The following is a 17,643-nucleotide window of genomic DNA, read 5'->3' as shown; positions in this document are numbered from 1 at the left end:
ATGTCTTTTGAAAAAGGATTCATATTTTTTCATTAGATCTGGATGTTTCATATAGAAGTCTTTTTTAATTTCATGCTTTCGTTAGCCAGTTTTTCATAACATATCATGCACACAGGATGCTGATCAATGTCAACAACACTAAGTGAAGCCATACTTCATAAATTCCTCTTGATATTTTCTATTCTTTTTCATTTGTTTTGATTTGGAATATGATGGCTCTCTACCAGAAATTAGAGTTGCACTACCCTTGAAATAACATTAGTGTCCAAATTTTCACATGATATATTTCTTACCCTTTTAGCTTCTGAAGCATCTGTAGCAACATTATTGTCATCACTCCTCGGCTGTTTTGTTCTGGCTACCCAATTGTCCAGGGTAAAATATATATTCTTTTCTTCTTTTTCTTCTTAAGAACAACAATAATATAAAAAGTAGCAAAAGAATGAAAAACGCATCTAAGATGACATGAAAGCACCTAATTACGAAGCAGAATAAAGCACGTGTTAAGAATAAACAGACTTGCTACATAATATATATTTACTGCCACCGCATATTCTCACCTCTGGCCTTTAGGCAATATATGCTATTTGAGAATTTGTGCTGTAGGAAGCATGAATTAAGAGCTAAAGGGATTACCTTACAGTAACTGAGTAGTACTTCTCAGTACTACTTCAAAAAAAAAAAAAGTACTCAGTACTACTCAGCTGCTTTCTGTACGTCCATAGCCAGTGAGCAAATTAAGGTGTACTCCCGAAACAAATAAGAGCCCTAAAAAATAACGAGTGGCAGTAGGAGTCATTCGTTCCTAATACTACATTCGAGTAGTAAGGTCTCGTAGACCTGTAGTATTGAAAAAGAAATTTTAACAACGGGTTTTTTTTAGCTTTTATGCACACAAAAAATTTTTTTTTTTAAATTGCAGCAATCCCTTTAATTTATCCTGCGACCCCTAGAGGGATCGTGCCCCACAGCTCCAACCTGCATGTTGTTGACACCACAGAATTCATCACTGACAATCATCGGGGGGGGGGGGGGGGGTCAGAGAGAGAGAGAGAGAGAGTGTGTTTCTTGGATTGTCTTCTGTGGAACCCCATACACCTGAATATGCAGTGCATCATCATTTGGGATATTTTTCTTTCATTCCCCATATTGTATTGTAATATCAACTGTCATACAATGACCTGCCATTGAGCCCGTAAAATGTGTTGCACCCTTTGCTCACCATGGACATCCACCTTGCTTAATCCTTTATAATTCTGTTAATAGGAGGTGGTTTGACACCATACTTTGCAAACCTTAACCACAGTGGGCCATGAACAACTGACAAGACATGCCACTTTCAATATGGAAACACCTGAAATCTAAGCACCCATGATCATCCTAATTTGAAACTCTTTGATATCTTAACTCCTACTTTATCACCGACTTGCACAACCAGATGCAAATTATCATTTTGCTAGTGTAGGAAGCTGTCTGGCTTTTTATAGGGCCAGACATGCAGAATACTTAATAATAATATTCTTTATTAACATAAATTGTATACAATAGTGATTCCTTACACAGAAAGCCAGGGGAATCTTACAATACATTATTTATACAAGTGATTTTTTAAATAGGAAAAAAAAAAAAAAAAAAAAAATTAATAAATAAAAAACAAAAATAATAATCAAACTGTAAAAATGAAGAAGTAATTACAACGAAAAAGGACTACAAGTTGAGCAAAACATGAAATGACATCGGCTAACTAAGTTCGGCGTTTACATAAATGTCCTTTACAAACAGCAAGATAGGACAAGATACCATCGCGATATGCCTTGTCTAAAGTCCACAGGTCGATGTTGAACGAGTTGAGAGTACCCAGAGTCACATTTGGGAAGTGTCTCTTGAAATTCTTTAACTGCTGGAGCCTTGAGCACAAGGTGGGGGTACTGCGGAGATGTCTGCCTGGCAAATGCCAACCAACTGTGTTCCAGATGTTGATGTGATCCTGCTTAGCTGAGCACAGATGGAGTGACTTTATTTTAAGCACATGGGGACTGTGGGTGTGCATTGCAGGTTGGAGCAGAGTGTAGATTTAGATGTCGTGTAGATCTGGTGTGAACACAAGTTGGCTCACTTCAGCAACCAGAATTCGAGGCCCCATAGTTTCCTGAGGCTGGTGGGTGGTGCCGCCGACCAAACTTCCACAGCATAGGAGAGCACACTACAGAAGTAAGTTGCAAGATATTTCCTGATTATTTGCTTATTGTGCATTTTGCACAGATCTATTTTCCTTTGCCAAAATGCTCTCAGGGCTTTGGAATACTGAGCTTGTATTTGTTGATTTATAGGTGAGGTTGGCATCAAGGATTACTCCTAGGAATTTGACACTGTCTGTGGCAGTCAGAACATCTCCAGCCAATTTCGGGCGTAGAGAATATGCAGTATCAGCAGAAGTCATCCAACTTGGAGTAAAGATGAGATAGTTTGACTTCTCTGGATTAACTGACAGGCCAAAAAATTTGGCATACTTACAGAATGTATTTAGGCAGCTGTTTACAGATTCAGAGGAGGTTTGTCTTTCTTGTGAATAACCAACACGGTGTTTGCATGGCAAGTAGCATACGATAGGAATGCTGGAATTTGATCCATTAGTGGAATGAATATTGCTGCAAATAGCAAGGCTGAGAGAGAACAACCTTGTGGGATCCCTACTTCGACACTTTTAGAGACTGTAATGCTATTGCCTGTGAAGTGAAGCATTCTCCTAGTTCATTACAGATGGAGTGGTCTTAATTCAGTGATCACTGAGTGTATTTTCACAGAAACTTCCTGAAAAATATACCCCCAGAATACAGAGTGTTAACTGTATTTGCTTACTATTCAAAACTATTCAATGTCTCTATTTGACAAAAATAAAAAATATTTAAAAACATTTTGCTTTAGCAAACAACTGGAGGAAAACAGTATTTATTAACAAAATTGTTAGTTATCTAAGGTTTCTCTAGTTTTATTAAGGTGCATGGGTACAAATGAATGCTTACCATGTTCTCCAGAGCAGATACATGTTCACATGTAGCTTCTTCCAGTTGTGCCATCAATTCAGCTTCTCTGTGTGTGTGGGGGGGGGAAGCAATACAAATTTTTAAAAAAAATTTTTGAGAAGCACATTAACCAATAAAACGAAAGATTCACAAGATATTTTATATTAATTTCTAATATAAAAAATAAGGAAAACAATAATGACAATGCAATTAGAAGAGAATATGAAAATCAGTAATTCTGATATTAGTTCACATATACCAATGAGCCAAAACATTATGATCGGCAAGTTGTTATGCAAATCGAAGCAGCTGCAGGTGAACTACGGCACATGCATGGGTCGCGACATGGTATAAAAAACACCTGATACTGAGCTACATTAATCAGCGTTACTCTTATTTTTCAGATGGGAAAGGCAGAAGACTTAAGCAAGTTTGACAAAAGCCAAAAATGTAATGGCCAGACAACCGGGTCAGAGCATATCTGAAACGGCACGGCTGGTGGGTTGCTCAAGGTCAGCCATGGTTAGTATCAACTGAAAGTGGTCCATGGAGGAAAAACCCACAAACTGCTGGTGAGGTGTTGGGCGACCATGGCCCATCAATGCTTGAGGTGAGCAAAGGCTCTCCCAGATGGAACGTGGCAACAGAAGGGCGACTGTGGTGCAACTCGCCAATAATTGGAATACTGGTGATGGGAGTAATGTGTCACAACACACAGTACATTGAACCCTGCTGAAATTGGGGCTGCGTAGCGACATGCCGCTCTGAGCGCCCATGCTAACCATGGTTCACTGGCGATAGCACCTACAATGGGCATGCAAGAATCGAAACCGGACCTTGAGTGATTGAAAGAAGGTCGTCTGGTCTGATGAATCATGTTTCCCATTGCACCATGTGGACAGCAAGAAAGCAAGGTCAACTTGTCAATTAAATTAATATTTTTGTTTTATATAATAACAAATTTAAAAACAATTAAATAGAAAATATGTAATGAAAACATTTGTAATATAATTAATTTACACATTTTTAAGTAAATCACCATGTAGAAACAATATCATTAGCAGTTTTTGGGTGTATTCATCTTTCTTAGATTAGAAATACAGCTGAACAATAATCTTTTTCACTACAATGCTAGCAGGAATGGCAAGACTGAAATATTGACAGCTGCAATATTTGGAAAAAATATATTCCCACCACTTAAGGATCTGAAAAAAATTCTCGTCTTGCTAATTTTGGAGGTTTCATTTTTAATTTTGTCAAGTGGCAGGTTCAATGTTTTCATCACTTGAATCATCAAATAAAGCATGCCATCTTCCTTCTTTTCTTTCTGCTGCAATATAAAACATTTATATTCTGGGCTTTCAGTGTTGTGTGTGGCAACACAACACTGAAAGCCCAGTGTTGTTTTAAGAAGCCAAAGACACCGGACTGAATAGAATTTTGTTTCTTTTCTTGACATAGTTTGTTACAGTAAGAGAAAAAAAAAAAAAAAAATCACTCAATCCTCAAATTACTTGCCGTTCATTTCCATTTTCAGTTACCTTCAATGAGAATGGCCATCCCACTACCTTTTCAAAAACTGAAGGCTTCATTCATCCTTATTCAAATTAGCTGCTTTACTTGCACTGCTGGCTGCACTACCTTTTCCTCCTGTAATCTTACCCTTTGTTGCTACAGTTCACTCAGATCCTTGTTGGTCAGCTCAGCATATCCAGGGTACTACTCTGTCCACTTTTTCAAAGCCAATCTTGTTTGTTAATTCCACAACCTGTAACTGAATTTGGGGGGGGGGACACTGGAAAGTTACTGGATACTGAATACACTCAGCCTGTGGCAGAATATATATTCTGCCACAGGCTGAGTGTATATATTCTGCCACACACGTCATTCACCAATGCTGGGGGTGACTTCCTCCTAAGATGCTGCAATGTTGTCTATAGCAGTGGTTTCCAAAGTGGGCAATACTGCTGCCCTAGAATGTGGTGGGATTAACTAGAGGGCAGCAGTGGTGCACTGGAGGAGGAAGTAGGCCCACCTGAGAGCAATGATTGCTTATTTATGATTGACCAGGCAAGAGCCTAAGGCAAAAAACCTTTCTCACTTTGTATTACTGCTTTTATAGCTTTCCAAGCTATTTCCTTTGGTCAAAGTTTGTATTTATGATTCAGAGTTGTCACAAGATAACTAATTATTGGTAATAGCTTTTCATTTTCTTATAAATCAGTTACAGTACATCTGCAGTAGATATAGATTTCTGCATGTTTGGTAAGTAGTTATATATAAATATTTTATGCTAGATTTAGTGTGATTATCCAACTTCTCTCCAGAAAAGAAATGAACTCCAAATTACTAAATGCAAAGATTTAAGATTCCTGCTATAAGTGACATTAAACCAGACATTGGGAAACTGATATCACTTCATCAGGCCCATCCACTGCATCAAGAATTTATTGAACACTGAAGCAGTTACTAAATGTGGTATCGAACACTTGCAAAAAAATGACTATCACACTTTGAAAAGCTGGTATCACTGGATCAAGTTCAATTTTGATGAAAACAAAAAATTTTTAATTGGATTTTGAATAAATGTTAGTTTTGAATTTTATCATGTTATTATCTTCCTTAGTGGATCATGCAAACCACTAGTCTGAATAATGCTTTTTATAATAGGGTAGAGTAGGGGGGCAGTGGGGATGAGTTTATGGAACCAAGGAGATAGTGGCCAAAAGAGTTTGGGAAACACTGGTCCATAGCCTTCTTATATAATATCGGTGTTTAGATACACCATAGATAACTCTTAATAAACTACAAAGTAGTTGTTGTAGGCATCATTTGCTGTTTCTCATATTGTGCTCTGCCTTCACGACGAGTTGCCATGATATTGCACTACTTCGAATAAGTAACTCTTCACTAATAGAGAAGACTATTGTTACTTATTCTCGGTTGAGTACCACCACCCAGACAGCACTGTTTCACGGCTATTGGCCGATCATCAGTGGGTGGGCAGGTACCCTGGTAATGCAGACATGACGACCCAGTTGTGAAGTTAATCACACAATATGAGAGATGCCAAGAGGTGTAGATGTCAATATTTAAAATAAATAAATGCACAAGGCATAATACTTTAAGAGTTTGGTATCTATATAATATCGGTGTTTAGATACACCATAGATAACTCTTAATAAACTACAAAGTAGTTGTTGTAGGCATCATTTGCTGTTTCTCATATTGTGCTCTGCCTTCACGACGAGTTGCCATGATATTGCACTACTTCGAATAAGTAACTCTTCACTAATAGAGAAGACTATTGTTACTTATTCTCGGTTGAGTACCACCACCCAGACAGCACTGTTTCACGGCTATTGGCCGATCATCAGTGGGTGGGCAGGTACCCTGGTAATGCAGACATGACGACCCAGTTGTTATTGTGTGATTAACTTCACAACTGGGTCGTCATGTCTGCATTACCAGGGTACCTGCCCACCCACTGATGATCGGCCAATAGCCGTGAAACAGTGCTGTCTGGGTGGTGGTACTCAACCGAGAATAAGTAACAATAGTCTTCTCTATTAGTGAAGAGTTACTTATTCGAAGTAGTGCAATATCATGGCAACTCGTCGTGAAGGCAGAGCACAATATGAGAAACAGCAAATGATGCCTACAACAACTACTTTGTAGTTTATTAAGAGTTATCTATGGTGTATCTAAACACCGATATTATATAGATACCAAACTCTTAAAGTATTATGCCTTGTGCATTTATTTATTTTAAATAGCCTTCTTAATACTGTCTCCCCTCCTGAATTGACCACTAGTCTTCAATGTCTGTCTCCTAGTTTCTGCACAATCTGGCAGGAATAATAGGCTCTGAATGTCACTATCACTCCATCCCCAGTTCATCATTTGCAACAATGAAGTCATATGCGATGAAATGGCAGCTTCAATGTTATTAACAGGATAGCTAAGCATATGGTCAAAAACAAGCAAGACCATTGAGATATTGTTCCTTATAATATATCTTGATAAAAGGAGAGGAGACGCAAATTTTTAAATTTAGAATTAAAAAAATAAAAACAGAAAACCAAATGACATTGTATTTGAAATTACATAAATACTGGAGATAGCTTGTAATGATTTTCAATAATTTGTTACGACAGGAATATTCTGAAGTCATTTTCATAATCAGGGCAAGTAGGTGCATTTAAAAAAAGGTCTTACTTACAACAGGAAAACACATGTTGTTTAAAGGTGTAATTGGGAACAGGTACATATAAGTGCCTAAGTAATTACAAATCATGATATCATACTGCTAAGTATAATTAACTGAATGACTAATTAATTATTACAATTTCCTTGCTTCTCCATTCCTTTTGAAATATACTAAGTTCAAATGCCAGTAGGCATAACCAGCATAGTTTTGTGGGCCTTGACACTATATCTGTAGATAACTATCTAGTAAACTATGAAAAGTAATTACAAATATTTAATATCACAAATGTCAAGATTTCTACTGCAATAAAGAGCAATTTTACCTTAGTATAAGAGCAGTATGTAGCCCATGAAAATGTTTATGAATATCAGCCGATAGAGCAGATGTATCAATTTTTGAAGTAGGTATAACTTCTTTGAGTTTCTAAGAAAGAAAGAAAAAAATAATAATAAAAAAAAATTTTCTAATATATATATATATATTTTTTTTTTTTTGTAAAGTGAGTACCACACTTTTAAATTTTTTTCATCAAGCTAGGTCTCAAACTAAGTTTGTTTTCATACCAATGTCATAACATCAGAAACATATTATTCATTAACAGCACTATACAGTCAGTTCTGCCATAATGCACATTTTAGCAATGTGAATTTGCTAACACGACTGATATATTGGGGAACAATGCAAGTATAACCCAATTTCTGCATTGGCTTGCATGCGATTTTGTCTGTGAGTAACAGACGAAATCGCTTTTTACTGTTTTAAATTTTACAATCAATCAAAAAAAAAAAAAAAAAGTCAGGAACAGAAATATCAATTAGTATGTATATATTATAGTATGTATATATTAGTATATATACAATTAGTATGTATTTATATTATGTATATGCTATATTTACTGAAATATTTATTTATTAGATGTTTAAACCTGTGTTAGCAATCTTATTGGGTTTCTAACTTTTTTTAGTGTTTTACTTACCAGACTAAATTTTTTTTTTTGAGTGCTCTACCCCATTCCAAAAGCCCTGTTGTTTATAATGTGCAAAATACCACATAATGCAGAGAATTTTAGGAACACATGTACTGTGTTATAGCAAAACTGACTGTACTTTAAGAATAAAAAAATTTAACTTTAGCCATAATTATGAGAGCTTCCTTGGACTCCGGTGAGGTACCCACAGACTGGAGATGTGCAAATGTGACCCCAATTCCCAAAGGAGGATCAAAGGCTGACACAAGTAATTATAGACCGGTGAGTTTAACTTCTGTTCCAATAAAATTAATGGAGGCACTAGTTAAAGAAGCATTGCAGGATCATTTAGATAAGACTTCAGTTATAGCTCGGACACAGCATGGTTTTTGTTAAGGGGAAGTCTTGCCTGACCAATTTGATTGGATACTATGATGCAGTCACAAAGGAACTAGAGGCAGGGAATGACTTTGATATTATATACTTGGATCTTAGAAAGGCTTTTGATACTGTTGCACATGGAAGACTGCTGCACAAATTGGAGCAGTGTGACATTGGAGGCAAATTGCTGCTGTGGATAAAGGGGTGGCTGAGGGGGAGAAGACAGAGAGTGGTAATCAATGGACACTGCTCGTCGTGGACTAATGTTATTAGTGGAGTCCCTCAAGGCTCAGTGTTGGGTACATTATTGTTTTCTGTATTTATAAATGATATTGATGATGGTATATCAAGCTTAATGTCGAAGTTTGCAGACGATACAAAGGTAGGCAGGGTTGTCAAGGACACTACTGACACTATGCTGCTGCAACGGGATCTGGAAAGGTTGAGCAGATGGGCTGAGAGGTGGCAAATGAAGTTTAACATTGACAAATGTAAAGTACTACACACGAGAAACAGCAACCCCAGAGCAACGTATCAACTCTGTGGTACGTTGCTCTGGGGTGCAACGTATCAACTCTGTGGTACATTGCACTGACAGTGGTAGAGAATGAAAGGGACCTGGGGGTGGTTGTGCAGGCAGATATGAAGTTCTCTGAGCATTGCAGACGGGCTGCAAGAGTAGCTCATGGTGTATTGTCAATGATATATAGGAATTTTTCTAGCAGGGATAAGGAGGTGATTATTCCCTTGTATAAGGCAATGGTCAGGCCACACCTAGAGTACTGTATACAGGTCTGGAGGCCTAATTTCAAGAAGGATGTAGAGCTGCTGGAACGAGTACAGAGAAGAGCAACAAGATTAGTGAATGGAACAAAGGGGTGCTCTTATGAAGAAAGGCTTAAGTTTTGCAAATTACAGTGTCTGGAGACTAGGCACTAGCGAGGTGATTTGATAGAGGTGTATAAAGTCTTGAATGGTTTGAGCATGCTCAATGCTGATGCGATTCTTCCTCTTACTCAGAATAATCACCTGAGAGGGCATAAATTCAAATTGAGGAAGACAGATGTAGGATAGACGTGCGGAAATTTGCCTTTAGCCAGCGGGTGGTTGGTTGGTGGAACAGACTTCCATCCCTTGTCGTGGAAGTTGATAGCCTTAATAAGTTTAAGGCTCAGCTGGACAGGTATTTTGAATGAACAGAGGGGTGAAGTGGAAGTGGTTTTTTTTTTTTTTTTTTTTGGCTGATGCTGCATAAGCTTGCTTTCTTGCATCAAATGCCTCTACTAATGCTAATGCTAACTTACATTAAATAATAAATATAGTTCTTACGTTTTCTACATGCAAATATATGAATAAGCATTTTAAATGCATTAGTTGTACGTTATCTTTATTTGGAAAACGATTTTACTGTCTTTAAACAAATAAACATTCACAAAAAATATATAATAACCAGTAAGGACTTTGAAAAGTGTCAATTTTTGGATTGTAGTATGTTACTTTATAGCATTCCACATGCATGATAGTATACCATAAAGTAACATGCAATGTTATGGCAATACATACCAGTGCAGTTTATATAAAACATCTCTCAAATGTATCTGAACACTAATCTTAAAGAAGATGGATTTTTATTATGTAAATCAATAATGTTTTTATTCATCTTTAATCTGAATAGCCTATGATCTTCAATAGAAGACATTTCCAAATTCACAAGAGAGCCAATTGGAATTTTGCTCCACTGCTTCAGGATAGCTACCATTAGTACAACTGAAGTGAGCTTCACTGCTTTCAGCATTATCTTGCATTCCAGTTCAATACAAAGGTGCTCTATGGGATTTAGATCAGAACTCTGACAAAGCCAGACAATGTGGAACCTTAGTTTCCTCATATGAGGCTTGAATGCAAACTTAGCTCTTAGTGGAAACATTACTATTCTGGAACACAGAAAACTGAGTTCAAAAAACATGGATGCCACAGAGATCATCCAATTAAAGTGATTGCTGACTACGTAATAAATAATAATATCGCAAATGCGAGGTTTTAGAGATCTTCAAGTACCATGTTAATAGACTAGTAAAGGATAGCGAATGCTTAGAAAGCAGTACTCAACTTGAATTAATCTGCGATGGCTTACTTAGGCAGCGTGGTTAATATTTAGGTTGAATTGTTAAATTGAATAAAATTAAAAGGGGGGAAGTCGGTAAGTGTTGAGTGAGTTAAAATAGGTGCAAGGAAACAGAAGCATACACATCCAATCCTTGGCTGTCATTGAAGTAAGGAATCTGTTGCCTATGACAAGAATGTCGTCGGCGTAAATTTTAGCAAAAAAATTTTCCAACAAATATTTGGCTTACTGATGGGCCTAGGCATTTCGGCCCCATTGTCCAAAATTTACCTAGCCGCCATTGAGAGCCAAATTCTACACCCCTTTCCCCCTGAACTAAAACTATACATGCGATATGCCGACAACATTCTTGTCATAGGCAACAGATCCATCATTGATAACCTCTTTGTAAAACTCAACTCTATGCACGACAGACTTAAATTCATCCTTGAAATTGGACAAAACAATCAGATAAATTTTCTCAATCTCACTATCTATATAACAGGCACAAAATTAAATACGAAAATTTTCAGAAAAAATACAAACACCAGTAAATACCTACATTTTGCCTCTCATCACCCACTAAACACTAAAAAATCAGTTTTATATAATCAAATTCACAATGCACTAAAGTACAGCTCCTCACCAACCGACCTTTACAACGAAATCCAATATCTCACAGACCAATTTATATCCAGAGGTTACCCCCACCAACTTATTTTAAACACAATCTCCAGCGCTAAAAATAAAATTAAACTTAACAATCAAACTAAAGACAACAATAAAACAAACATCTGCATAGTCCTCCCTTATCACAATGAACTCGTAGGACAGTTCTGCCATCTATTTAACGACACTGATATCTCCCTTGTTTTTAACACCTACAACAAATTAGGATCCTTCTTCAGCGCCTATAAAGACACACACAAATATCCTACAAACGACCTCAATAATATAATATATCTCATTAATTGTCAACCAAACTGTAATACATGTTACATCAGAAGTACCACTACCAAATTTGGCTCAACAAAAACATCCAACACCCGCGCATACTATCATTTCCATAGTCTCATATCTAACCAATCTGTTACAGAACTTACAATTCATGCCCAGACCCACAACCCCCCCCCTCATTGACTCTGCCATTTTCATCATTAAACTAAAATCCAGCTAGAGAATACTTCAATATGAAGCCCTAGCTACTGAATGGTACCAGCACCACTCAAACCTTAAAATTCTAAATTCCAAACTCCCCTTCAATCTTTCCCCAATTTGGAACCTCTCGCGATTAAACTTCCCACATGTCAAAAAAGGCATCAAGAGAGTATAATTTATTTCTTAAATACCATGCGCATTCACTCTCCACACATTGCCAACTGAAGACGTTTTAACCAACGAAAGTCCCTGTAACGACTATTGGCTTTCACCGTATTCACCTATTTAGTTTTCAATTATTCTTTTGCTTCTTTACTTCAGTGACAACCATGGATACGCTTCTGTTTCCTTGTGCCTATTTTAACTCAGTCAACACTTACCTACTTCCCCCCTTTTAATTTTATTCAATTTAACAATTCAACCTAAATATTAACCACGCTGCCTAAGTTAGCCATCGCAGATTAATTCAAGGTGAGTACCGCTTTCTAAGCATTCGCTATCCTTTACTAATATCGCAAATAAATTATTCTTTCCTTTACTAATATCGCAAATACTAGAATTTAAAATATAATTAAAAAAAAAAAAATTAAAAGCAAAAACAGAAAAAAATCAAAACAAATATTCATTTAAGCTCTAAAAAAAGACAAAAAAAAAATCTATTCTTTATCAGTGCAATCCCTTCAATCTGATTTTATGGAGGGCTGCCATTAATTTATAATTAGCTTATATTCTTTATTTCTTATACTCAGTAAAAATCATCCCATAAGATGCAACTATAAACAGTTTTCATGGGTGTTTTTCTTTTTTTTTTTGGCACTGGCACAGGCTGTTGCATTCAACCTGCTATGAAGTCATTGGTTTTCAAGTAATGAATATAATAACACCTTAGGCCATTTATAGACCACACAGATTGTAGTTATTCTTAGATACTGTGATATGTACATAAGGACACATTTTTGGACAGTCCAGAGTTCTTACCCTCATTGTGAATTTAAATTTGGCATTCATCTTGTCTCCATTATCCACAGCCTCCTTCAGCTGATCACTACACGACAGATTCTATGAATAAAATAAACACATTCAGTAAAAAATCATGCCAATCCCACTTTTTAAAAATGAAATATCCAAGTGATAGAAAAGAGCTTTATATAAAATGGCAACTTTTTTTTTTAATATACAAAAAGTTAAGACAAATGTTATACAAAAAATCAGGGGTGGACAACCTCCAGCACACAGGTCAACTCTGGCCTGCGAACGTGTTATCTGGCCTGCGGTTCTTTTCAAAATATGTATAACAAACTGCCCACCATTTATTTTATATATACAGTATTTTGAATTAATGGAATTTGACATAAATTTAGAAAATACTCTACACATTTCTATGTCAAATATTGATTCACTGATAAAAATAAACAGTACCAAATCTCTCATTAAATATTATAAAAATAAAGTAGTGCAATTTTTTTTACTGGAGTTGTATTTGTATTTTGTTACTATATTTGCATTTTTGTAATTTTATCTTTAATTTGTGTTTCTTTTTCTTATTAATAAAATTAATTATATATATGTGTACATATAAATATTATAAAAAATAACATAAAACTGTTTATGATAATTCATTTTAATAATCCAAAAAATCAAGGAAAGCTAAAAAAAGAAAAAAGTACCTCACAGACATTTTATTTGGCATGCCATTTATAAAATTTGCCCACCCCTGCAATAAATGAAGTTGAAACATTAAATTAAAGAGATGTACTGAACACTCATCAAATGCTGAATTAAGAAGGGCAATGAAAAGTAAAGTCATACCAAATTACTGGACTTCAACTGTCAGTAAAATTCAGTGATTTGACAGAGATGCAGTGAAAATTCTAACTACATCGTATAAAAATGTTTCTTCAGTACTGGTTGCCTACATGGTGCAAGGAATCCCTCCAACACCATGAAAAGGAAAAAAATAATAATAATAAAAAAATTCCTCTTTAACAATGTTTCATTCCTTGCATAGGTACTGATCTGATCCACAATCTCGCCAAGCTGTCACCCTCAGATACCCATGGAGGACAGAGGTAACATTTTTGCAACAGTTAATAACTTACTGGATAAAAGAAAACTATGTGCAATATAATCTATACCTCTTCCCCTGTTAATTTAAATTTACAGCCCCTAATTCTAATATTATTTTGCAATAGGGGCCATAAAATTATCTTCCAATAATTGATCCAAACCTTCCCAATTTCTTCCAATAATCTGTCCAAACCTTTCCAATTTCTTCCAGTAATCTGTCCAAACCTTCCCAATTTCTTCCAATAATCTGTCCAAACATTCCTTAAATTTAGTCAAGCTACCCGCCTACACAACACTAGTTGGAAGTTTATTCGAACAATTCATTACTCTTTCACTGAATACAAATTTCCACACATCAATTCGATAGCCACCCTTTTCCAATTTAAATTTATACCCACCCCCTTCTTGGATTGGCATTTTTGGGAAGGGGTGTATTGTAACAGTGCCTGTCAGAACACATGAAAGCTTGGGAGCAAGGAAAACCAGTGGTGAGGATGGTTATCCTACCTCATTTTTATAGTGATGTACTGCTCCTTGAGCTACACTGAATTAGACAATATTCTTCCTGTCAGCTCTCTTCTATGATCAAGTAGAATGAGACTATAGGTGTGAAGACGTAGACTTCTGGAGCTGCTGCAAACAGACAGAAGTTTTCTTAGAAATTTTATAGTATTTCTCATTAATTAACGTATTAATGTTTTACAATTAGATTAAATAGGCTTAGTAGCATTCACTAGCTTATTTTTTAAATTTAGCTAGTAATTTTGTGTTACAACTCGCTACTAATACTGCTATCATATCGTTGTTTTGGTGGGTAGCGTAACCAGTAGTAGCATAAAAGAATAGTAAGGTTTGGTTTAATTGCAATAAATAAGTATTTTGAAGGTTTAAATCACTTTTTGGACATATATCTTTTGTATTTAGTTAAGGATATAACTAATTTAACAGCAGTAATGCGTTAAAGAAGTTAGTTCAGCTAGAGATGAAGGAGTTGAAAATTGTTAGAATAGGAACATTGGGACAATGAATGGCAAGAGCAGAGAGATTATGGATTTGATGCAAAGAAGAAGAGTGAAGGTCCTATGCCTACAAGAGACTAGGTGGAGGGGAAATAAAGCAAAAGAGCTCGGTGAAGGGTATAAGTTGTTCTTTAGAGGAGCGGATGAGGGAGGAAGATATGGAGTAGGTATCGTAGTTGATAAGGAGTTAAAAGATGAAGTGTGTGAGGTTAACAGAAGAAGTGATACGATTATGAGCATCAAGCTGGAAGAGGGGGACACTTGACCACGATAGTATGTGTGTATGCCCCACAAGTAGGATGCGGGGAAGAAGAAAAGGACAGTTTTTGGATGGAAATGGATCAAGTGATCATGGCAATACCTGAGAATGAGAGGATGATCGTTGGGGTGATCTAAATGGTCATTTAGGAAGAGGCAAGAAAGAGAAAGAGAGAGAGAGAGAGAGAGAAAGAGAGAGAGAGAGAGAGAGAGAGAGAGAGAGAGAGAGAGAGAGAGAGAAAGGAAGAGTGTATGGAAGTAAGAGTATTGGGGAAAGAAACAGAAAAGGGGAGAGGATAGTAGAGCACGAAGTAGTTAACACCTATTTTGAAAAGAAAGAAAGCCAGCTGATAACATACAGGAGTGGGGAAAGGACAAGCCAGATTGACTATATCATGTGCTGTAGGGGGCATCTAAAGGAAACGAGGAACAGCAAGGTGATAAACGGAGAAAGTGTGTCTGCACAACATAGATTGCTTGTGGCCGATTGAGAGGTTGCAGTGGACAAAAGTAGGAAATATTCAGGACAAAGTGGTGGAGATTGAAAGAGGAGGGTTTGAGGAAGGAGTTCAGGGAAAAGGTGCTAAAAGGAATAAAGTTATCGGAAGATGTGCAAGAGTGGTGGAAAATAAATAGTTGTTTCTTAAGGAAAGTTGGTGAAGAGTTGTTGAGGAAAACATCAGGAAAGGGGATGCCGGAGGGAAAGGAGGCTTGGTGGTGGAATGAGGAAGTGCAATCGGTGATAAAACAAAAGGAGATGAAGAAAAGATGGGATGTAACAGGTAGCTAGGAAGATAAAGAAGCATATACAAATAAGGAGGCAAAAAGGGCTGTGGCAATAGCAAAGGCGAGGGCAGTGGACGAGGCCTATGGGGAACTGGAAAGGAAAGAGGGAGATAGGCAACTCATGAGAATAGCCAAAGCGAGAGATAAGGCATCGAAGGACTTCTCATCAATAAAACAGATAAAAGATGAGAGGGGAGTGGTTATACAGGACCCGGAGAGGGTTAAGGAAAGGTGGAAAGGCTATTTTAAGAAGAGTTTTCCTCATCTCTCCATCCTCATTTAATGCGAGGATGGAGAGATGAATGTGAGAGTAGTGGAAGGCATAAGCAGGAAAGAAGTGTAAAGCGCACTCAGAAAAATGAAGAGAGGGAAAGCAGTAGGTGCTGATCAGATACCAGTAGAGGTATGGAGTAGTCTGGAAGAAGAAGAAAGGATCGATATCCTATGGGACTTGATGGAAAAACTGTGGCAGCAGGAGAGGATACCCGATGAGTGGAGGGAAAGTATACTTGTGCCAATCTTTAAAGGAAAGGGTGTTGTGCACGAATGTGGGAACTACAGGGGAATAAAGTTAATGTCTCATTCGATGAAGATCTGGGAGAGAATTATGGAAGGAAGGTTAAGGCAGGAGACGGAAATAGGAGAGGAACAGTTTGGTTTCATGCTGGGAAGAGGAGCAACAGATGCGGACTTTGCTTTAAGGCAGGTGATGGAAAGATACAGGGAGACGCAAGTAGAGTTGCACATGGTGTTTATAGACCTGGAAAAAGCATATGATAGAGTGCCCAGACAAGAGGTATGGAGATGTATGAGGGAGAAGGGTACATCAGAAAAGCACGTAAGGCTTGTGAAGGATATGTACGAGGGAGCGGTGACTCAGGTTAAGAGCAGTGTAGGTATGACTGAGGGGTTCTCTGTATAAGTTGGACTGCACCAGGGATCAGCCCTCAGCCCATATCTGTTTGATCTAGTAATGGATGTACTGGTGAGAGAAGTGAAGTGAAGAGTAGAGCACCATGGAGTATGCTGTTCGTGGATGATATTGTACTGTGCGAATCATCCCAAGGAAAGGCAAAGAAGAAATTGGAGGAATGGAGGAAAGCGTTGGAAGATAGAGGCATGAGGATAAGTAGACCAAAGACAGAATATATGGTATTGTATGGAGAAGTTGAGAGTTCTATAAAACTGCAGGAGGAAAAGCTACCATCTGTTTCGAAATGTAAGTATCTGGGATCGAACGTTGAGAGGGATGGAGGATTGAGTGCAGAAATACAGCATAGTGCAGAAACTCAGGTTTTTTGTCCAGCAAACAGAAAATCGATCACAGAACAACACACAATTTACAGACAGTATAAATGGGGCAATATGATCTTAGTCACCGATGCTCCTAAAAAAATCCTATTCCAACACCATTTATTGCTATTTTTGATTATAAGAATCAATTTTGAATGCCTTCGTGATATTTTTCTAAAGTGCATTTCTGGAGGTCACTGCCATAAAACAATAAAAACAATTTGCAGTTTCTGGTTTATTGGGCTTTTCTGTTAGTGCAGCCTATTATAAATGGGCAGTAAACTCAATCTTATTGCATTTGCGCTAGTACCAATAGCTAGAATTCTTACATGTTTTCCCCTTCCACGAAATCTTCAATCATATAAAACACATAATTT

General features: G+C 37.0%; 1 protein-coding gene across 1 annotated transcript in view; it reads right to left on the bottom strand.

Annotated features, from left to right (window-relative positions):
- Nucleotides 1-17,643, bottom strand: part of qin (tudor domain-containing protein qin) — a 571,075-nt gene that overhangs the window by 448,486 nt on the left and 104,946 nt on the right. Inside the window, exons 8-10 of the mRNA XM_090381133.1 lie at nt 12,822-12,902; nt 7,556-7,656; nt 3,024-3,090 (exon numbers count right to left, since the gene is read on the bottom strand). Coding sequence (XP_090237259.1) covers nt 3,024-3,090; nt 7,556-7,656; nt 12,822-12,902 — 249 coding nt within the window. The remainder of the gene's footprint in view (nt 1-3,023; nt 3,091-7,555; nt 7,657-12,821; nt 12,903-17,643) is intronic.

This window comes from Mastigoproctus giganteus, chromosome 9 (assembly GCF_048544385.1).
Source record: "Mastigoproctus giganteus isolate SK-2022 chromosome 9, ASM4854438v1, whole genome shotgun sequence".
Classification (NCBI taxonomy): Eukaryota; Metazoa; Arthropoda; class Arachnida; order Uropygi; family Thelyphonidae; genus Mastigoproctus; species Mastigoproctus giganteus.
The sequence above is the reverse complement of the archived record's forward strand: the minus strand, read 5'-3'. Positions and strand labels throughout refer to the sequence as shown.